The sequence below is a fragment of the Hyaena hyaena genome, unplaced genomic scaffold, assembly GCF_003009895.1.
Source record: "Hyaena hyaena isolate Hyena2069 unplaced genomic scaffold, ASM300989v1 scaffold_98, whole genome shotgun sequence".
Taxonomy (NCBI): Eukaryota; Metazoa; Chordata; class Mammalia; order Carnivora; family Hyaenidae; genus Hyaena; species Hyaena hyaena.
In genome coordinates, this window is record NW_024080730.1 from 1,359,293 (window position 1) to 1,381,407 (window position 22,115).

The window sequence follows — 22,115 nt, forward strand, 5'->3', positions numbered from 1 at the left end:
GTCCCAGGCCAGGCTGCTCCGAGTGAGCACAAGGCCGCGTGCATCGCTCGTGACCCAGAGCAGGACCCCCCACCCCGGGGGGCCAGATGAAGAGGACAGTCCCACCCACACCTAGAGCAAGCTCCCAGTAAGGCCGCCTTCAGCCGAGGAGAAACGCAAGTCTGAGGACAAGTCACACGTCCAGTCAACAGAAGGAAAGTCCCTGAGCCCGAAGCCTCACAACCGCAGGAGGGGTCGGCACGGGTCGCTGCACTGCCGTCCCCCCACCTCCGGACAGAACGAGAGTGCTGCTTCCGCGAGAGCCCCACTCACCCGTCTCCTCTCCCGGGATCCGCGAAGTGTTGAACATCCGCTCCCACTGCGCGGAGCACAGCGGGACTGTGGACCCCAGCAGCAGAATCTGCAACAAAAACGGGTTTCAAACAAATAAGAATTCCATGGGGAGGGGAGGCGGGAGAAGGAGCAAATTAAATCCTGAATTTGTGGGGCACACGGCAGGCTCAGTGGGAAGGGCTGTGCAACTCCTGACCTCGGGGTTGTGAGCTCGAGCCCCATGCTGGGGGCAGAGATTACATAAAAGACTTAAAAAAAAGAAAATCTTAAGGGGCGCCTGGAGGGCTCAGTCAGTTAAGCGTCCGACTTTCATCTCCGGTCATGATCTTGTGGTTCGTGAGTTTGAGCCCCACGTCGGGCTCTGTGCTGACAGCTCAGAGCCTGGAGCTGCTTCAGCTTCTGTGTCTCCCTCTCTCTCGGCCCCTCCCCTGCTCACGCTCTCTCTCCCTCTCTCAAAAATAAACATTAAAATTTTTTTTTAAAAAACAAAGAAAATCTTTAAATGCTGGATTTGTTTTCCAAGCACATAGGACGTTTGACTTAATCTCTTGCAAACTCTGTAAAGAGCAGCCACTCTCTGGGATGCTGACCTTCACCGACCTTCACCACAAGGCTTGCTGGACTGCCCCAGGGCTTCTGGCACCTTCCTTCCCAAGTAACACGTTCTAATCGGTCATTTATAAACTGACACTTCAACCAAAGGTGTATTTAAGAAAGACATGTCGGGGGGGCACCTAGGTGGCTTGGTCGGTTGATTGTCCTACTTTGACTCAGGTGATGACTCATGGTTGGTGAGTTCCAGCCCCGCATCAAGCTCTTTGATGTCAGCACGGAGCCTGCTTGGGATTCTCTGTCTTCCTCTCTCTCTGCCCCTCCCCCACTTGTGCTCTATCTCTGTCTCTCTCAAAATAAATAAATGTAAAAAGGAAGGAAGGGGGGAAGGGAAGGGAAGGATGGGGCACCTGGTCGGCCCACACTTAAGTGTCCGACCCTCGCTCTCAGCTCAGGTCTTGTTCTCAGGGTCTTGAGTTCAAGCTGCTGCATTGGGCTCCCTTCCCTGCGGGACCCTGTAGAAGGAAGGAATGTCTTGCTCCTCTTGACTAATACACCAGCTACACTGATTTCCTCTGAAAGTAAACACGAGTTTCTTCCAGGGGCTGGCTGATTACAGGACTAAAGGAACAGACGTATAAAAATCCATTTAGGAAACACGCGGAGAATCAAGTCTCAAAATAACTATAGAGAGTGCAAGAAAAGTGAGAGACAGAGATAGAGCACAATCTCTGTCTCTGTGTGCTCTCTCTAGAGCACTGTGTGATTCCATTTGCACAAAGATTTGGAAAATACAAGCAATCTAAAGTGACAGGAGGCAGATGGCGGTTACCTGGCAGGTGACAGAGAGGCTCAGCGAGAGCACAGGCCCCCAGGGGAAGTCTGGGGGTGACAGCTTCAGGGGTACATTATATATAAACATATCAGCACGCATCCAACTGTATGCCTCACGCAAGTGCACCACATCACAAAGCCGCTTAAAAACAAATTTTTAGGGGCGTCCAGGGAGGGTGCTCAGTCGGTTTAGCGTCTGACTTCGGCTCAGATCATAGTCTCATGGTTTGTGGGTTCAAGCCCCATGTCGGGCTCTGCTGACAGCTCAGCACCTGGAGCTGCTTCAGATTCTGTGTCTCCCTCTCTCTCTGCCCCTCCCCTGCTCATGCTGCCTCTCTTTAAAAAATAAACAGTAAAAAAAAATGTTCTTTTAAGAATGGCTCAGTCTTGGGGCGTCTGGGTGGCTTAGTCAGTTAAGCGTCCGACTTTCACTTAGGTCATGATCTCACGGATCGTGGGTTCGAGCCCCGCGTCGGGCTCTGTGCTGACTGCCAGCTCAGAGCCTGGAGCCTGTTTCAGCCTGTGACTCCCTCTCTCTCTGACCCTCCCCTGCTCAAGCTGTCTCTCTCTCTCTCTCTCCTAGAAATAAATAAAACATATAAAAAAATTAAAAAAAAAAAAAAAGAATGGCTCAGTCTGTTGAGCCTCCGACTCTTGATTTCAGCGCAGGTCATGAACTCACAGTTTGTGAGATTGAGCTGTGCTGACAGCTCAGGGCCTGGGGCTGCTTCGGATTCTCTCTGTCCCTCCCCAGCGAGCGCACACGCTTTCTCTCTCAAAATAAAAATAAACATAAAAAAAAGAAAAAGAAAAGAGATTCTTAGAGTGCAGTCTGCCCGCATACCGGCTTGATCTCCTCCCTGTCCAGTTTCCACCTGTAGAGCAGGATGGCGTGGATGGCGTTGCCTGCTCTCGCCGCCTGCATCTGCGTCGGTAACACGTACAGCAAGTCCTGGAAAGGCGAACGCGTGTCGGCACAGAGCGCGTGGGAGACGGCAGACTCGCGCGCCCGCGAGGGCATCTGCACACGGACAGAACTCTCCCACGCCTGCGCAGTCCCACCTGCTCTGAGAAAATAAACTGAGACTCTGCTTCCTACGCTTGGCCACTTTTACTTTACATTCCACGGGAAAACCAAAGGAAAGGGTGGGACAGGGAGAAAGGCGAAGAATGAGGTTGGCCAGGTATTACAGGTAGTTAAGGCCAGTTCTCGAAACCCACTGTGGGGAGGGGCTTCTCACAAAAGACGGCAGGTACCTTCCCAGGCCGACAATGTCTCAGAAGACAAGAAGAAACCCCCGCGAGACCTGGAAATGACACACGGCACTCGGTCTCCGGGCGCCTTAGGCAGCGAGGAAGGAAGGCGGGCTCCTGGCCAGCGGGTCACTAAGCGCAGCAGGCGGGCGGGGACACGGGCCCTCGGGCCACTACGGCACACACACCCTGATGCCCAGGGGTGACAGCAGGGGAGGGCGCGGGCCCGAGAGCATCTCTGCCGTCCCGATTTCTCCGCGGGGCCTCGGGCCAAACACAGAGCCGTGACGCAGCTTTGGGGCGTGGAGAGCAGGCGGCGGGCGCGGCCGGAAGCCCAGGGCCAGCGGGACTGGGGCCTCCCGGGCACTCACCATGGCGTAGTAGTTGCTGTTCACCATCAGCGGCCCCCGTCCCCGCAGGTAGATGTACTCTTCCCACCAGTCGCTCACCTGCGGGCGCAGACGGGACAGACCACTGGTGAGCTGAGCAGGGGTGACACAGGCTGGCGGGCCCCCAGGGTGCTCTGGCCACACTGCTCTGTGTCGAAGTGTGTGTGCACGCGTGTGTGTGCATGCGGGAGCCTCAGTGCCTGTGTGAGCTGCACACCCTCGTGGCCAGCGCCTGATCAAAACAGAACGCGACCCTCCGCCCCGCCCCTGCCCGCCAGCCCCTACTCCCAGCCTCGCTGTCTGATCTGCCTGGTGACAGTTACTGCCTCCTCCTCCTCCACACCCCACCTCGGGTCGCCCACCTCGGGGCTCACACGGGAAAGCCTGGCTGGTGTGTTTCCGTACGAGAAAATTCCCATCAGGAAGAACGGCGTGCATGCACACTTACGTAATTTGTCGCCCACCAGGATTTTAACTTCAGATACCACTGCAGTCTGGGTCCCAGACTGACGGCAAAATCTTGTGCGAGGACCGTCATCCGTTTAAAGTCGGATTCCTTCATAAGCGGCTTCACCGATTCCAGGTACTACAGTTAACGAAAAGCACGCGAGCCAAGTTAAAATGCACAGGCCCCTTATCTGGGCCTTACAAAAAACTGTAAACAGATTTAAAAGATTCAAGAATCTTCCCCAAGTGGGACGCCCAGCTGGCGCAAGCAGTAGAGCGTGTGGCTCTTGAGCTCGGGGTTGTGAGTTCGAGCCCCGTTGCTGGGTGCAGAGATTAAAAATAAAATCTTGGGGAGCCTGGGTGGCTCAGTCGGTTAAGCCTCCGATTTCGGCTCAGATTATGATCTCACAGTTGGTGAGTTCGAGCCCCGCTTTGGACTGTGTGCTGACAGCTCAGAGCCCAGAATCTGCTTTGGACTCTGTCTCCCTCTCTCTGCCCCTCCCCCACTCGCACAAGCTCGCTCGCTCGCTCTCAAAAATAAACATTAAAAAAATTTTTTAAAAAGCACCTAACGCATGCTGATACATTAGAAAGGAAAAGATCTTCTACAGCAGCCAGACAAGCCCATGACCCAATGACAGTAAATTAACCGAGTCACAAACCACAATCCCAGGGCGCCTGCACCTTGGAGCGACTGTCACAGAGCTGAAGCCACACCTACCCTGGTCACGGTGTCCTGCACCGCGGGGACCGGCAGTCGCGGCAGGGACGTCTGAAAGCTGTACAACATGGGCTTGCGGCCTGAAAAGACCTTGACCATGCCCTTCAAAACAAAAGGTTGTTTTAAAACGTGAGACCGTGTTATAGATGTGAAACCAGAGCTCAAGCACAGACGACTTGCCGACGATTTGCTGACGGTCTGCGGTGGCCTATACCCCCTCCGGTCTGCGGTCCACCCCTCCGACCCACCCCCACGTGCACAGGGGACCCCAAACAAAACCCAGACTGACGGGAGCCCAGGTGTGACAGAAGCTGCGAGCGCCCCAGCCAGGACCCTTCTCGGGCACCCGGATTCCGCCTTCTGACTGCGCCCCTGCACGGGGCCCTCCGTTCGGGACTGGCTCAAAGCTCTGGCTGCAGTGACAAGGGGCTGAGCTGAGAAGCCTGCGCTCGAACCAACCCCAGCAGCAGCGCAGCCCCCCACCCCCACCGCCAAGCCCAGCGGATGGTGCACATTTGCCTACTGCCCTCTATCTAAACTCGCCGTCATAACTAGTCTCCTCCTGCGGACCAGACCTCCAAGGAGTTTCTAGGGCTCGCAGGGGGGGTGGCTGGGACTCAAGTAGCCGTGACCGGGCACGGGGAATGCCATTTGGCTTTATTCTGTCAAGTGTGGGCAGGTCTCCAACTCTCTTCTGGGTGTTAATCTCTGCTTCTCTGGAAATCAGAAATCTCCCAGCCACGCGGGCGCAGGAAGTCAGTCGGGAGGAGAGCAAAGCCCATGGGTGTGGGGGGGCCTGGGAGCGGGGGTGCCTGTCACAGCAGCCCCCGGGGTGTGGAGCTCAGCCGTCACGGGTGAAATGGGACAAACATCCACTGGCGCTATGGGCCCGGGGGAGCAGACAAAACCCGCCTGCGGTGAAGGGTGGACAAGGGAGACCCGGTCGGACAGGTTGGCGACCGGAGCCACTCAGAAGAGCTTCAAGGCAGTGGACGGGCGTCACGTTGCTTTGATGGATGACCTGATGGCAAGCCTGGCACACGCTAATATGCCACGTTCAGAACTCATGGACTCTGTCTCCGGCCACACTCATGAGTCACAGTGAGCAATGCCCCCGGCAGCAAGGAGAGGCCAACCTCCAGGTCAGCTGGCCAAGCGTGGACGGGGAGGGATCCCACGGGGACGCTCCTTTCAAATACAAGCCGCTTGCACGACGTCAGTGCGGCGAGCCAGCCACGGAAGGACCAGCACCGCGGCGAAGGGGGTGGCGGCTGCCCGGCCGGGGCACTGCCCTCCTGCTGCACTGTGAGCCTAAGCCTTTGCTAAGGGGGTGGATCTCATTCACAGGCTCTCTCCGCCGAGGAAAAACGGGGCGGGGCGCGAGGGGACTGCGGGAGCTGAGGCTGTGGCCCGGCGACTGGTCACAGGTTGCAGTCGCCCGCATCCCTCCAGACACGGGCAGCCGGGCACGCGGCCAGACAGCTACGGCCTGTCGTACACCAAACGTGCCCCGTAAAAGAGCTTAAGAAAAAAACAAAAAAACACCAGGGGCGCCTGGGTGGCCCAGTCGGTTAAGGTCCGACTTCGGCTCAGGTCATGATCTCCCGGTTCGTGGGTTCGAGCCCCGCGTCGGGCTCTGTGCTGCCCGCTCAGAGCCTGGAGCTGCTTCAGAGTCTGTGACTCCCTCTGTCTCTGCCCCTCCCCCGCTCACGCTCTGTCTCGCTCGCTCAAAAATGGACATTAAAAACCACACAAGTCAGGCAACGCGTGCGAAGCGGCCTCAGTTACCATCCAGATCTTGGTGGCGCGGCTTATCCTGCTGTGCTGCGCGAACATCCAGCCGTGGTAGGAGAGCAGCACCTTGAGGGAGTAGCGCATGGTGATGATGAGGGCCACCCACAGCCCCGTGCCGAACAGGAGGCCACTGACCACGTTCTTCGTCTGGCTGGACATGCAGCCGCTGCGGAGGCGACACAAGCCGAGAGAGCGTCACGCGCTGCCGGCCGGGGCGGCCTGCCCTGGACCCGAGACCCTGGACCCCGGACCAAAGGGAAGACACTCGAGGGGGAGCCTGGGAGGCTCTGTCGGTTACGTGTTCCACCTCACGGTCCGCGAGTTTGATCCCCACGTTGGGCTCCGCGCGGACAGCGCGGAGCCTGCTTGGGATTCTCTGTCTCCCTCTCTCTCAGTCCCTCCCCCATTTGTGTGCGCGCTCTCTCTCTCTCTCCCAGAATAAATAAACTTAAATGAATAAAAAAAGAGAGGGGTGACGCTAGATTCACTGTGTGTCGGCCCAACTCTCAAAAGGCTCCGGCGTCCTTCTCCCGTCCGCTGTGCTGGGTCTCAAGAGAAACCGAGGCCACTGCGCTCTCGGGGAAAACTCACGATGCCCGCCAGGGTCTGGGGACAGTGACGGGCACGTGCGAGGCGGTGGCCTGCCCACGATGAAACCCACGCCCCACGTCCACCTGCACCTCGCCATTAGCTGTAAGATGCTGAGATCATTTGGGAAAACCATTACTTTAACTGTCGAGATCAAAAGAGCTCGTTTTGGACGTAGGCAGGAGTACTTACCATGAAAGAACCAAGTAAACTGATCGTGCAAAGTGATCATTTAAATTTTTGCTTTTTATGGGTTTTTTTTTAATTTATTTCTGAGAGAGAGAGAGAGAGCGCGCACAAGCAGGGCAGGGACAGAGAGAGGAGACAGACAGACAGAAGCAGGCTCCAGGCCGAGCTGTCAGCACAGAGCCCGACATGGGGCTCAAACTCACAAACTGAGATCATGACCTGAGCTGAAGGTGGATGCTTAACCGACTGAGCCACCCAGGCGCCCCGCATTTAAATAATAAACCTAAAGAAAGGAAACGTTTTTGTTTGCTAGGGAAAGGGATCTTTCGGTAAAGGGATCTAACGGTAAAGATGAGACTTTAAAAATGAGTAGAAATGTAACTATTTCTACATCTTTGTGGCATTCAGTTTTAGTTGCTTCTCAAAAACCACAACCTAGTTATAAAATAAAAAGGATTTAAATAACAAACACTGGGGCGCTGGGGTAGCTCAGTTGGTTAAGAGTCCTACCCTCGATTTCGCAGAGATCAAGCCTCGCATCGGGCTCTGCGCTGCCGGCGCGGAGCCTGCTTGGGATTCTCTCTCCCTCCCTATCTCTCTGCCCTTCCCCGGCTCGCGCTTTCTCTCTTGCTCTCAAAGTAAATAAATGACAGATGTTGGCAAGGACTCAGAAAAAGGGGAAGCCTTGTGTCCTGGTGCCGTAGCCACCGTGGAAAACAGCATGGAGCTTCTTCAAAAACACTACAAACAGCTACCATATGATCCAGCAATTCTAGCTCAAGTGTTTATCGGAAGGGAACAAAGTCACTATCTTGAAAGGACATCTGCATCCCCACGTTCACTTCGGCATTATCTACAACCGGCGGAGCGTCCACCAGCAGGTGAATGGCTGCAGAGGTGGGGTACAAGCAGAACGGAAGATTGTGCTGGAAGACCCTGCCGGCTGTGACAGCCACGGACCCAGAGGGCACGATGCCACGGAAATGAGTCAGACAAAGGAAGACAAATACCATTTGATCTCACTTACGTGTGGAATACAAATAAATAAATAAGTAAGTAAACATATAAATCCAAACCGCAGACACAGACAACAGACAGTAGTTGCCAGAGGCAGGGGATGTGGGCGAAACGGGGGAAAGTGTTAAAACGTACAAACTTCTGGCTACGAGACAAGGAAGTCCCAGGGAGCGTGCTGACTAGAGTTAAGAATACACACTGTAGATTTAAATACTGCTGGGAGGGACCTGGGGTCTCAACGGGTTGGGCGCCCGACTTCGGCTCAGGTCATGATCTCACCGCTCGTGGGTTCGAGCCTCATGTCGGGCTCTGTGCTGACAGCTCAGAGCCTGGAGCTGCTTCCGATTCTGTGTCTCCCTCTCTCTCCGCACCTCCCCCACTCACACTCTGTCTCTCTCTCAAAAATAAATAAACATTTAAAAAAAAAAAATCTTCCGAGACTCCCAGGGCCGGACAAACGCAGAGCAAACCCCACACAGCCATCTGTGCTTGTGAAAACAGCCACCCAGGACCGTCGGAGATGCTCTCCAGGAAGATGGTTCCAGAATGCTCCTCAAGCCTGGGAGACGCTGGCCCTTAACCTGGTCTTTCCAAATCTGGGCCAGGGACGGCCCAGTTCACCGCAATTGGTTTAGAGGGAACAAAGAAACAAATCATATAAAGATCCAGATTATGAAGGGCTTTAAATAGCCAACACTCCTAAATATAATCCAGCGTTAAGAGACCACACCAGAGAGTAAATTTAAAATCTGTGTTAAGCTCCCAGCAGCCTGAAAAGTCTGTAGAAATAGCAGGACTTGGCAGGGCTTGGGGGGGGGGGGGGTGCGGTGCGCTGGCTGCAGGGGTCCGGCCTAGCACGCTTCTCCTGAAATGCCGGCATTTTTCTTCTAGGCTCTGCAGACGCTTATAAAGGCACCAGCCGGCATTCATGAGGTCGCTTTGAGGCCATGAGCGACTCGGCTGGACTCTGGGCTTTGAATATAAGGGTTCAGGAGCAAGGGGCGCCTGCTCAAGGCAAAACAAGACCATGCTTTTAAATTACAACCACGGAAGTACTGCTTCAGGGTGATCGCAATCCAATTCAGTCCCGAGCTGGGGGGGTGTTCCCTCGAGTCACACCTGCCGGTCTATTCTTTCTGTAGGACTGAGATGAAATCCAAACAGCCAGCAAGGGGCCGCTTTATCAAACGGCCCTGCGTTCATCTGCTCGGCTCAGGCCGGCCCCCCCACTACAGAGATGGCCCGGGAAACGCGAGGACACCCTGGGCGGCCCTCTCCTCCGTCACAGCGGTTCCCACCGTCCACACGCACCCTCTGGCTCGAGAAACAAAGCCCAGCAATGGAACAAGGACTTTGGGGCCCGTTATTTCTCTAGTAAGAGACCCAAAAGGTTTGTCGGTGTAAACAAGCAAGAGAGAAATAGGATTGGAGGTCTGGTACGGAACAGCCACGGCAGCATCGGACGTACGGGAGCCTCTCCAACCTGAAAACAGGGGCGCCCGGGGGGCTCAGTCAGTTGAGCAACTGACTTCAGCTCAGGTCATGAGGTTCAAGTCTAGCGTCGGGCTCTGTGCTGGCAGCCAGCTCAGAGCCTGGAGCCTGCTTCGGATTCTGTGTCTCCCTCTTTCTCTGTCCCTCCCTCTCTCTCTCTATTAAAAAAATTTTTTAATAAAAAAAAATCACTAACAAAAATCGCTAACTTCCTAGAGGATTTGAGATCCGAAATGGGTACTTACGTAGTGTCAAGGGTCCGATTGATTTTCGCGATGATTCCCAGCGAGGGGTCGATCTTGGCGTACATGGTTGACATCACGCCCACCACCACGATGAGCCAACTGGAGGGGCTTGCCGGGTACACGCCAGTGATGATTCCATTCTAGAAACAGAGCATGCTCCGTGAGCAGGTCCCGCCCACAAAATCCACGGCCCCTGGTAGCGAGGGGAGTGGGATGACGGGCAGTGGGAAGGAGGCGTTTGCAGCATGTGGCGGCTACGTGACCACCCTGTCACTACTGGAAATCTTCCCCAGAGCCTCCAGCCCCTTCGCTCCCTCTGCTTCTGAACCAAATCCCTCCCTGGATCAGATTCCCTGAATGTGACGCCAGGAAATTAGAATCACCCCGAGGCACCAGGTCAACATTGATTCCGCGATTTCCACCCAGGCTGGCTCTTGACACCCGCGAGGTAAGGATGTCACTGAGCCGACACCACTCCTGCTGCTCCTGAATCAAGGGGCTGCTCAACCCTCAAGTATTTCCAAGACACCTCACTCCATGTTGCGAGTTTGCTGAACGATCCTTCAGCCAACTCCCCGCCCCCCCCCGCCCACTACCATTAAAAGTATCAAAAAAAACAGAAAAAGCAGCAGGGGGGGGGAAGGCAGATAGCAACAAAATTTTGGAAACCAGATAAGCAATGTGGCTCCTCATTCTCTTTATTTTTGTGTTTGTTCCAAAACTTCTAATTAAAAACAAAAGTCTCACGAAGCCATCTTAATCAGAGATTACTCTGACCAAGACAATGGATTTAAAAACTCTCAAAGCCTGGGGCGCCTGGGTGGCTTAGTCGGTTAAGCGTCCGACTTTCGCTTAGGTCATGATCTCACGTTCGTGGGTTCGAGCCCCGCGTCGGGCTCTGTGCTGACTGCCAGCTCAGAGCCTGGAGCCTGTTTCAGTCTGTGACTCCCTCTCTCTCTGACCCTCCCCTGCTCACGCTGCCTCTCTCTCTCCTAGAAATAATAAATTAAAACAAAAAACTCTCAAAGCCTTCCTGAATTCTTTTACAAGAGACCCCACATCCTCCATGCTGGTCCCACCGGATTCCCCACTGCCGACAGGTGGAGGGAAAGAGATTTTAAACAGAGTGGGGGTCCTTTTGGTGTTCTCTGAAATAAGTGTTTTTAAGGCAAATAAATGCATATATTACATTACAAGACAATGGGAGGCGGGGGGCACCTGAGTGGCTCAGTCAGTTAAACATCCAACTTCGGCTCCTGGCCTGGATCTCAGTTCGTGAGTTTGAGCCCCGAGTCAGGCTTGTTGCTGACAGCGTGGAGCCGGCTTTGGATCCTCCCTCTGTCCCTTCCCCACTGTACTCTCTCTCAAAAATAAATTTTAAAAAATTTGGCTTTTATTTATTTCTGAGAGAGAGAGAGACAGTGTGAGCAGGGGAGGGTCAGAGAGAGAGAGAGGGAGAGAGAGAGAGCGTGAGCAGGGGAAGGTCAGAGAGAGAGGGAGGTACAGAATCTGAATCAGGCTCCGGGCTCTGACCTGTCAGCACAGAGCCTGACGCGGGGCTCGAACCCACGAACCGTGAGATCATGACCTGAGCCAACGTCGGACGCTTAACTGAGCCACCCAGGCGCTCCGTAAAAAAAATTTTTTAACAAATAAATAAAATAGAGGCAGGAAGGGTCTAGATGGAAGGTCTCCCGCTCACCCACCCTCCCCTGCCGCGCCTCTTGCTCGGAGCCGCATGCTCCTGGGACAGGCCCCTCGGTCGGGCTCGGCTGCGCACTGTTCAAACTCCGTATCTGCTGGTCTTGCCCCTCAGCTGCGCTGCCAGGTCTCTGAGACCAGAGCACACGTGCACTCGGCCGCAGAGACCGGTGGCCACAGCTCTGCCCCAGCTTTCTCTTCTCTTGGATTTGAGGGTAAAGAAGGGGCTGCTCTGGGCAAGGTCGGGCGCCAAAGCGCGCTGTCCCCTCTAGGCGGCGCCCTCTTCTGCCGCGGTGTCACCCGGGCTGGTGTGTGACCTGGAGCCCCCTGGCTGTGCCCCAGGCACCTGTCCAGCAAGGCTGGTTCTCCGGGGCCCACCCACCTTCTCTGAGGTCACCGCTCTCACCTACTTGGGTTCTGGCCCTTTCTCAACAGGCCTGCGCTGAGCCTCACCCTCCGAAAAGGAAACTGGAAAATCAATACAGTTACCCATTTCCTTCATTCCTGCTGGGAGGGGAACCTGACGAATCTGCCTCCCGTCTGAATGAATTTTTTCCAAACGTGCGTTTTATTCCTTCTGTGATTTTCAAAACCAACTGAATTTACAAGCGAAAGGAAAACAAGGTTTGTGGTTAACTAAAAACGGTGAATACATTTCCACTTTTTCAGGTAAACAGGATTGAGAGCATTTGAAGTTAGCTATATTTGACTTTCCGGGCGCCTATTTCAATGTTTGGTTAACTTTTTTATTACTTATTTATTAATTTATTTATTTAAATTTTTAATGTTTATTTATTATAGAGACAGAGAGAAACAGAGCACGAGTGGGAGAGGGGCAGAGAGAGGAAGACACAGAATCCGAAGCAGGCTCCAGGCTCCGAGCTGTCAGCACGGGGCCCAGTGTAGGGCTCGAACTCCCGAGCCGTGAGATCAGGACCTGAGCCCAAGTTGAACGCTCAACCGACTAAGCCACCCAAGCGCCCCAATGTTTGGCTAATTTTATCAGCATGTTTGGCTAATTTTATCAGCGAGGTACCAGTTAGATAAATTCATTGCAATTCATGCAGCTGGGAAACAATCCTTCTTCTACAAGGTGTAAAGGGTTCTGGACTCCAAGCCGGAGACACGGATGAGAGTCTTTCCTCTGCTTCTCCGAGCAGGTCACTTACCTTCTCTGAGCCGCAGCTCACCCGCCCAATCCCCCTGCCCGCCTTCCAGAACATTCGGGAAGCCGGTGAGAGTGTCTCACAAGGCTGATTTTCACAAGAAAAATCAGTTACGTGCCAATCACCGCCCGACACGCTTCCGCCTCAACGGCACCCGGAGGCATTTTCTCTAATACGAACATGGGCGGCGTGCAGATCTAAACAGGTATCAGCTAACCTTGAATCTGATGAACTTCTTTTTCCAGGAGTGAAGTCCAGACAGGTAGATCTGCTTGAGGGCCTCGTGGCTCAGCCGCAGGTCGATCCCATCTGGGGTGACCGTGAACTGGAAGGCCACGGCTTGGTGGGCTTCTGCCATCTTCGGTGTTGCCCTAGGAAGAGGGGAGAGTGTCACCGGCCAGCATCCCACCAGGTGTAAGAAACCCCTTCCACAGCCCTGTGGCTCGTTCCCTAGCCACCTAACAACACACTTAATATTCCATTAAGAGATCCAATTCTGGGATTCCCGGCCGACCCCTCCCCTGCCTGTCGGCACTAGACACTCGACCTACCTCTACTCAGAGGCTGGGGTGGGGGTGGGGTGGGGGGGCCCCTCCCACCCGGAACCCCCCACCCCTGGCCCCCACCTGGGGCCGTCCCATGGAACCGTCCCTCCAGGCCAGCAGCCCAGGCCACACCTGCTGACTCAGGAAGCCAGTGGCTCTTCACCACCCTGCCCATCTCATTCCCGCCCCCGCCCCGCCGCCCGGGGCTGGCACAGAGGAAACCCAGAGGGTCCACAAAGGAGTCCGGGATGGCCCTGAACCCCCGATCTTCAGGCAGGGGAACCGGGACTCCAGTGTGCGTGTGGCTGCCGCCTCGAGGGACTGCCTCGGCCGCCACAAGACTCCGTGAAATCCAGGCACACGGCGTCCTCAGGTGGTGGTGTCTGTGCGTGTCCGGAGCCAGGCCCTCCTCCTCGTGGCTGAAACCAACCTGGGTGCACAACCCAAGGGCTGAACAGTGACGAGGGGGTCATTTACCCTCCCACGAGCAGGCTCCCCTGAACCCACAAATAAAAGCATGTTTCCTGTCAATGGCTTTGGGCCGGGTCTCTTCGGCGCCCTTCCTCCCGGCCCGTCTTCTTCCTCGGGCACTCCTCCGCCCCCCCCCCCACCCCCCCCCCCCCCCCCCCCCCCCCCGCCGGCCTCCCTCCCGCACAGCTGGCCCCTCGGCCACCTTCTCTTCCGACCCTCCACCGTCTCTGCCCGAGCGCCCCGTGGGAAAAGGGCAGCTCACGGAGGGAGGGGAAAGCCACCGAGAATCGTAACAAAATCCCAAAACTGAGCCTTCTCATCACAAACGATTCCTCCCACTTTCCCTGTTTAAGCCTACAGAGCACGGGCGCAGGACCCACCGGTCGTCAGCAACAGGTAACGCGCTGAGATGCCCCGTTACGAAAGCCCAGACCAGCCTAGTCCTCAGCTAATTGGAACAGATGGCCCGAGTAGAGGCCCCAAAAGGCACGCAGCTTTCATGCATTTGCTCCTTCAGCAAGAGTTTGTTGACTGCCTCCTATGCACCAGCCACGGGGAGAATCAAGGCCTTGGCAGAAAGGACCCCCGCAAAGCCCCCCCAACAGCTCGGACAGGGAAGCCAAAGGAAGAGGGGGTGCCGGAGGGGACCTCCCAGGTGACACGGGAAGCCCAGGAGAAGATCGGCCTGAGGGCAAGCCTTTCAAGCCTAAAGGTGAAACAAGACTCTAGGTAGAGGTCAAGGGCCAGTCAAGAGCAGGCAGCTAACCTGGGAGAGGAATGCCCAAGGCAGCCGTGGAAGAGAGATGCGTTTTATGCTAAGAAAAAAAGAAAAGCACCTAACGGTTTTAAGTTACAGTTTGTGTTTCAAGAAGTCCAGTCTGGAGGCTGAAACGACTGTGGCCGGGCAGGGAAGCGTGGCCAGAGGGAAGGGCAAGCCGTCTTCCAGGAGGCAGCGACCAGCAGAAGGACCGACTCCAGAAAGTCTTCAGAGGCCTCCCTGGGGCCTCTGGCCCATCCGCTCTCGGGAGCCACTCACTGACACAGAAGAGTCCCCATGCAGGCAGGACAGGTAGGGACGGGTGTGTGGGGATGTCACTGGGGAGCATCCAGGTGGGATGCCGGGCACAGAGGGACGGGCTCGGACAGGCACACCTGGGAAGTGACAACACGCTGCACCTGAGACTCCGCTTTGGTAATGATGAAAGAGCAAGTGGGCTAAACTGCATCCCACATGCAAGCTCCCGAGCTTAGTGCGGTCTGCAAAGGGTTCAAGGTTACTGACGTGTTATCTCACAGGCACGGAGCCAGCGTCCCTCCCCTGGCCAGCTGTGAAGACACAGACCCCATGCCCGCAAGCAGCGAGCTCCCCAAGCAAATGTCCTGCTGCAGGTAATTCAGGATGTGGAAGGGGGCATCCAAGCCGCTCTGAATCCTTTCCTCAAAAAGCTATCCGAGTGTCTCTAGGATTCTCCAGGGCTTCACGGTTAACCCTGAGCCCCTCCCCACGAAGATTTCAGGCTCCGTGTGTGGCAGGAGACAGGCGTTACCGAGACAATTCTGCAGAGCGTGAAGCATGGCCACAAGGTTACCCTCTCGATGGTTTATAAGATCATTTGAGGACTTTAACCAGACCTGCTGGATTATTAATGCAGATGGAACATAAACACAGTGTCTGTAGATCATTCTATCCAAAGGTACGGGTCCGGTGTTTGCTCGGGGATCCAACCTCCGCCCGGGGGAGGCAAGTGAGATAGGGGGCATGTGGGTCTCCTTCCAGGACTCGATGGCCTTTTCAGGACACTGGATTTTACTAAGGATTTGCTGGTTTTGATTGCTTCGAACTAAAAAACCAAATGTAAGAGTCCAAAAGGCACCCCAAAATGGACAAATCTGTCTTCCTAGCTTTGCAGTCGCCCAGAGAGAGGCTGCCCTGAGCCCAACTCCCTCTTCGAGCCACAGCAGTAGTTAGTGGACCTAGTGAACCGGACGACACAGGTTTGAACACTGAAAAGGTCTCCGTGCAAATCTAGTAAGCGAGCATTCCACCAATCCTGGCATCCACAGCCTCATGTTTAAAAACACTTACACGGGGCGCCTGTGTGACTCAGTCGGTTGAGTGTCTGACTTCGGCTCAGGTCACGATCTCATGGTTCATGAGTTCGAACCTCGCATCGGGCTCTGTGCCGTCAGAGCACAGAATCTGCTTTGGATCCTCTCTGGCCCTCTCGCACGCTCTCTCTCTCTAGCCTAGAGCTGGGGGCAGATGGCGGACTGAGTGGGGTAGATGGCTAAGGGGAGGAAGGCTTCTTTCCTGAGTGTTGAAAACGTTTCAATGTTAACTGCGCTAATGATTGCACATATCTGTGAATGGACTCACAAGCTGTTGGAGTGTTCACTTTTGATGGGTGTGTGGACTGCGTGGTAAGTTAAACCACAATAAAGCTGTTCTTAAAAAAAAAAAACAAACAACACTGCCTCATGAGATTGAAGTGTTATCTATTCAACGTTTATGCCCCTAAACCTTCTCTCCTCAAATCCAGAATTCCAGTGTCCCACTCACGAAGAACTCAGCTCCTTCCAATAACTATCAGCTCGCGGCATCTGGGAACTGCCGTTAAATATTTTTAGGTATCGAATGATATCGTTATTTTAAAGAGCTGCTATGCTTTCGCGATGAACTATTGCTAAACTTCAGTATAAATATGCTGAAATATTTATCAGTACAAGTTCGTCTGGGTCTGCTTCAAAATCCCTGGGCGTGAAGGGCGTGGACGGACAGAGTTATGAACCGGCCACGTGCGGGAACTGAGATCAGGCAGTGGCCATATGGGGGTGTGTTATGCTGGTCTCTTTTCTCCATTCGTTACTGAAAATACTTTTAATGAACTAAAACACCTGTCTACACGGCTCAGCGCTACCTCTCACCCTCGGAGACCAACCTTCAAAGCTCCCTTGACCCTTCGAGGGGTCGTCAGCGCCCGCCTTCTGGGCACATCTCACCATTGGCCACGTGAGCCAGAAGCCGGGACCAGCAGAGCCACGGCCAGGCCCCACAACCCATGCCCACAGTCAAAGTCAAGTCAGGAGGGGCCCGTTTACAGGGTTTCTGCCTGCCCACAAGCCGGCCCGTGCATTACACGGGAATATGCTCCACCCACCCAACCATATCTGGACGAGGGAGGGAGGCTGCCTGTCGAATCACTGCACTCCGGACCTGCTACGCCCTGTGCACACCCTCACCTCTCACCCAGGTGGGTGTGGGCAAAGCCTGAGACCTGCCCTGCCTGCCTCACCTCCAGGTCTCCCCCAGAAGAAGGGACACAAGACCTGAGGAAGACACGGCTCCCACGGCTTCCCAAAGGCTGACGGCGCCCGAGCCCAGGGGAGCAGAGAGAGACCGCCGCCCCGGGTGGAAGGAGGCGAGCCATGAATCAATGCAGGGACCATCAGGAATTCTTCTTCTTATTATTAGGAGGACCCCAAAAGAGCCCCGGTGAGACGCTGTGAACACAGGCATGCACAGAACAATACCTGTGAGCCCCCTTCCTGGAATGTTAGTCTTCTGCCACGTGGACTTGACCCTGCCGGGTCGCCCGCTCTCCACTCCTGGGTCAGCCTCTGCGGAGTCCTTGCCCTGTCAACTCTCCGCGCAGCCGGGAACCCTCCACCCTGTAAGAGGAGGGGCCCCGGGCCAGCTGGCAGCCCAGGCCTGCGGCTGGATCCCGGCCACCTGACTGGACAGCTCTTCTCTGTAACCCTTCAACCTTCCAGGATGGCGGGGAAGGGCCGCAGCACAGAGGGGCCGCCAGGGCCTGGTGAGCGGGCAGCACCACCCCCTCCCCGCCTCCCGGGGCTGTCGGGGGGCTCTGATATGTCCCACATAGGCTGGAGAGCCCTCGCTCACCCTCACCCCTGCGCTGGGGACAAGCACCAGCTCCTGCTGATTTGGAAAGGTGCGCTGTCCCTTCCCCCACCCCATACCATCCCCACCTGAGCACCTATCTACCTGGTTGGAGAGGGGACCTCCCCGGGGACAGAGCTCTCGAGCGTGACCCCCGGGGTCCACCTGCTGCCAGGACGGCCCCTGTGGCCCGAGGTCTCAGCCAGCTGGGGAAAGGAGTACAGTACAGGCAAGAAAAGCAAGAAAGTCAAGAGGGGGAGGGGCAGGGAGACAGGCTGCAAAGAAAAGAAAAGGCAGATGGATGAAAAGTGAGCATTACTCCCCTTTCTGTCATTCATCTGTTCTCTCAGATCATCACTGAGCAACTACCAGAGGCCTGCGGACAAGAAATCTGGAGGCGCCTGGGTGGCCCAGTCGGTTAAGCAAACGACCGGCTCAGGTCATGATGTTGAGGTTCGTGGGTTTGAGCCCCCGGACTGGGCTCTGTGCTGACAGCTCGGAGCCTGGAGCTGCTTCCAATTCTGCGTCTCCCTCTCTCTCTGCCCCTCCCCTGCTCATTCTCTCTCTCTCTCAAAAATAAATAAAGATTTTTAAAAAAATTTTTAAAAAACACAGACAAGAAATCTGAACAGGAAAGGGGCACCGGGTGACTCAGTCGGTAAAGCCTCCAACTCTGGATTTCAATTCAAGGCATGATCTCGAAATGTAGGAGTTCGAGCCCCCCATTAGGCTCTTTCGCTGACAATGAGGAGCCTGCTTGGGATGATTCTCTCTCTCTGTTTCCCCCTCCCCTCCTTCTCTCTGTCTCAAAATAAATAAACTTAAAAAAAAAATCTGAACAGGAGGGAACAGGATGACAGGGGTATCACCTGGGAACACAGACTGGCTGCTCCTGCCCCAGAAAGTGCCAGGGAGGCCCCTTGGGGAGGATTCTTGCAGTCAAGCCACCTCTCGCTGTGTACCTGCCAGACGAGCTTGGAAGTAAACCAGAAGTCACAGCTCAAGGCGGTGAAATTTATCAACATGCTGAAGACAGGAAACCCTCTCTCTGTGGTCTGGCACCCTGTGGGGTGCTCCGGCCCTGTTCCTTTGCCCTGGCGCTGCCAAAATCCTCCCTGGCTGCACCAAGTGGAGAGTGCCAGCTCAGAGGCCCCATCCGCTGGTGAGCTTGGCATCAACCTCCTTGCCTGGAACGCACCTGGGCGCCGCCCCCTCCCGGGCTGAGCGTGGGAGCCATGTGGCGGTGCTACTTTAGAAATCACGGAGGCCACCAGGAGGGGAGAGATTGTCCAAGGACTGCGCCAGAGACTTAAGCACCTTATGCTAATCCGCTCTCAGAAGAACACCAAGATCCAGAGTAAGGCGCTCCATCCGGGTGGGAGCGACGACCTATTTATCCCAATTTTTATAAATTCTCATCGCCGGCCTATTATGTGGGTGTTCGTACAGCGCTCCAAGCTCATTCCCCCAGGCCCCTCTGCTTGGGCCAGCCACTCCCCCGCCACGCCCCTGCCACGCCACGACCTTGACTGGGAAGGGGGCAGGTGGGAGGGCCTGCTAACCCCAACCCACAGCTGGGATGCCTCCGGCTCTGGCTCCGCTCCCCAGTTCTGGCTCCACACCCAGCTCAAAGCTCCCCTCCCGCAAGGCTGCCTGGGAGTCCACATTCCCAGAGAACAGGGTCCCGCCGGGATTGTACGCGCACTGCCTGGCTGAGCACTCAGGCGCAGACCCTTCATGTCATCTCCCAACGGCAGCGGTGAGCGTCCCCGAGTCCCCGCTCAAGTACAAGTCCCGGGAGGACCACAGACGGAACATCAAGGGGACAAGTCGGGGGGAGGTACGGTTATTTTAAGTTTGACAACTCTGCCCAGTGCCACTCGCTCCATCTCTGGCCAATACGTTGGTCTGTGCTCGTGTTTCAAGCGTCACTGCTTTCTCTCCCCCATCAATTCTGTTTCGCCGTAACGGCAGAGGTCAGCGGCCTGCCGATCCTAAGGCTAGGCCACCCCGAAGAGGCTTGGGTCCCCTTCGCCTTCAGGGGAAGGCCGGCCACGGAGCCACCCCCACCCCAGGTGCTGGGACAGGCAGCAGGCTGAGGAAAGGAGGTGAAAGGTCAGCCTGTTATAAAGTGGCTTCCAAGACAGGCCCCAGGGGAAAATTCAGAGGTGGAAATTGCCTCCGTAATAAACAGTAGAACCTGCCTGTGACATGGGACTTCCAACCAAAACATACTAATTCTGTGCCGTCAGAGCTCTTTCAACAGAGCCTTGAAACCAACAGATAAAGAGAGAGGTAGGAAGAGAAGTAGGAAGGAGAGTAGGTAGCTAGATAAGACAGATATGAAATGGAGGCTCATTTTTGTGCTTTTAACAACGAAGATACAAAATACTCCTCTACTCACCCGTCTGGCATAGGCTGGACAACACACATTTAGCCCAAGTTACCCATTTACTCCCCGCTGGAGTCCGTGGAACGGCACGAATTTACCAGCGAGACCAAAGCTCGGTGTCAACACACACACACCTGCCCAAGGTCATGGCCAGCAGAGAGCAGCGCGGGGGATCAGACCCACGTCCGACCTCCAAACCCACGTGCTTACCATTCAAAGTTCCACGCGTGATCCCTAAAGCTACGGCAGATGTACAGTGGGGTCACTCTGTTGTAACCGGAAGTGGCTGCTGTCAGCAGTAAAACTACAGTAAGTACAGACACGGCCGGTGCCAGCGCTAAAATTCTCCGCGGGCACCGTCTCCCAACCGTGGTTGCACAATTTGCTGGCATGCAGGGGCTGGCCCGTCTGCTCTGGCTCGGCACGGCACGGACACCGGGCAGGGACATGGGAAAGGAGAGCCTGCTTCCCACATCAGGGGGGAAGCAGAGGCCAGAGGACCCTCAGGCCACCACCCCTGGGAAAACTCTCGAGGGGAGACACCGCAGGCACTGTCTGTAGCATCGCCCTCGACAGAGGCCAGAGCAGGGCTGCACATCCTCCCTCTGGGTTCCGCTTGGCCACATGAAGCGGGTTCTGCCTCCAGGACGGCCGCAGCGCAGGAAGCCCCGGTCCTGCCAAGCAGGGCTACAGAGATGGCACCCAGGCCGGCCTCAGTACTGCTACCCACGGCACTTCAAGGAAGGTACCAGAAGGTTCTGGAAGTGCATCATCATCAGCCAGGGGTTTCCCCAGACCTGCATGTGTGGCAAGGTTCATGCCTTTCTTTTTTTTTTTTTTTTTAAGTAATGTCTACACCCAGCGTGGGGCTCGAACTTACAACCCCAAGATCAAGAGTCGCCTGCCCGCGGACTGAGCCAGCTGGGCACCCCAAAAAGGTTCGTCACATTGCTCAGATTCCTTCTTGCTCGTTCGGCATTTCGTGTCCCCACTATTACGGTCACAACTAGGGCAAGAAGTCAGGTGCAGGCAAAAATGAGCAGTAACAGGAAGAAAAAGAAAGCTCCTCCCACGCCCCCCCCCCCCCCCCCCCCCCCCCCCCCCCCCCCCCCGCTGCATGCGGGCACTTAGCCTCTCTGCCATCATGCTCTGTGTCGTGTTCACCGAGACATGATTCTCTGTGACTGTGTGCTTGTGTTTGCTTGGTAAGTGTGCATACAAATAAATACAGATTATTTCCCTAACCTGAAGGAGGCACCTTAGAAGCAAGAACATGAGACTCAAAACTCACTTGATGTATGTGGGAGGGCTCCGTGCACAAGAAAGGTGCAGGAACGGTCATTAATGAGGTGTGGTCTCTTGAATCAACCACTGAGCGTTTAATGTTTTCATTAATTAACTGGCCATACAATTCACTTATTGCAGTAAAGTATATCATAATACACCATTCACATGTAAGGAGTAAATATGCCAAGTCAAGGCAGATTACAGAGGGAATTTGGAATCAGTACGCCTTTTATTTTAAGTCTCTGGAAAAACAACAGCTTCTGCCTAAGGAGGTACTGTAAAAAATAAACCAAATGCAAAAAATTAAAAATAAACCTGGGGTGCCTGGGTGGCTCAGTTGGTTAAGCATCAGACTTTGGCTCAGGTTATCATCTCGCGGTTTGGGAGTTTGAGCCCCGCATCGGGCTCTGTACTGACAGCTTGGAGCCTGCTTCAGATTCTGTGTCTCCCTCTCTCTCTGCCCCTCCCCTGCTCATGCTCATGCTCTCTCTCGCTCTCTCGCTCTCTCAAAGAATAAATAAAACATTGAAAAAAATAAAAATAAACCAAATGCAAATTTGCACCTAATTTCGCCCCACTTCAGTAATGGCTTATCAGGTGAATACAAAGAAATGTGATCTGCGCACAAGAATTGGGGAAAGGTTACGGAGGGTCACATCTTTGTGAAGAAAACAGAGAATATCCCTGGCAGTTTTCTGCACTATCTGTTCAATTCTCCCCAGATGCAGGGACCGGACAGCACGATCATACCCATTACACCTGCCACACGCAGGGCTGATCGGTGTCAGGCCCAGTGGG

General features: G+C 55.0%; 1 protein-coding gene across 2 annotated transcripts in view; it reads right to left on the reverse strand.

Moving 5' to 3' along the window:
* CPT1A (carnitine palmitoyltransferase 1A) overlaps positions 1-22,115 on the reverse strand; it is a 51,850-nt gene that overhangs the window by 24,369 nt on the left and 5,366 nt on the right. The window contains exons 1-8 of one of the 2 annotated variants that reach the window (XM_039235421.1): positions 12,939-13,079; positions 9,855-9,994; positions 6,319-6,490; positions 4,531-4,632; positions 3,811-3,948; positions 3,345-3,422; positions 2,564-2,671; positions 313-400 (exon numbers count right to left, since the gene is read on the reverse strand). In XM_039235421.1, the coding sequence (XP_039091352.1) occupies positions 313-400; positions 2,564-2,671; positions 3,345-3,422; positions 3,811-3,948; positions 4,531-4,632; positions 6,319-6,490; positions 9,855-9,994; positions 12,939-13,079 (967 nt within the window). Of the gene's footprint in view, positions 1-312; positions 401-2,563; positions 2,672-3,344; positions 3,423-3,810; positions 3,949-4,530; positions 4,633-6,318; positions 6,491-9,854; positions 9,995-12,938; positions 13,093-22,115 lie in introns of those variants that run through there. The other variant, XM_039235420.1, reaches the window with a different exon arrangement.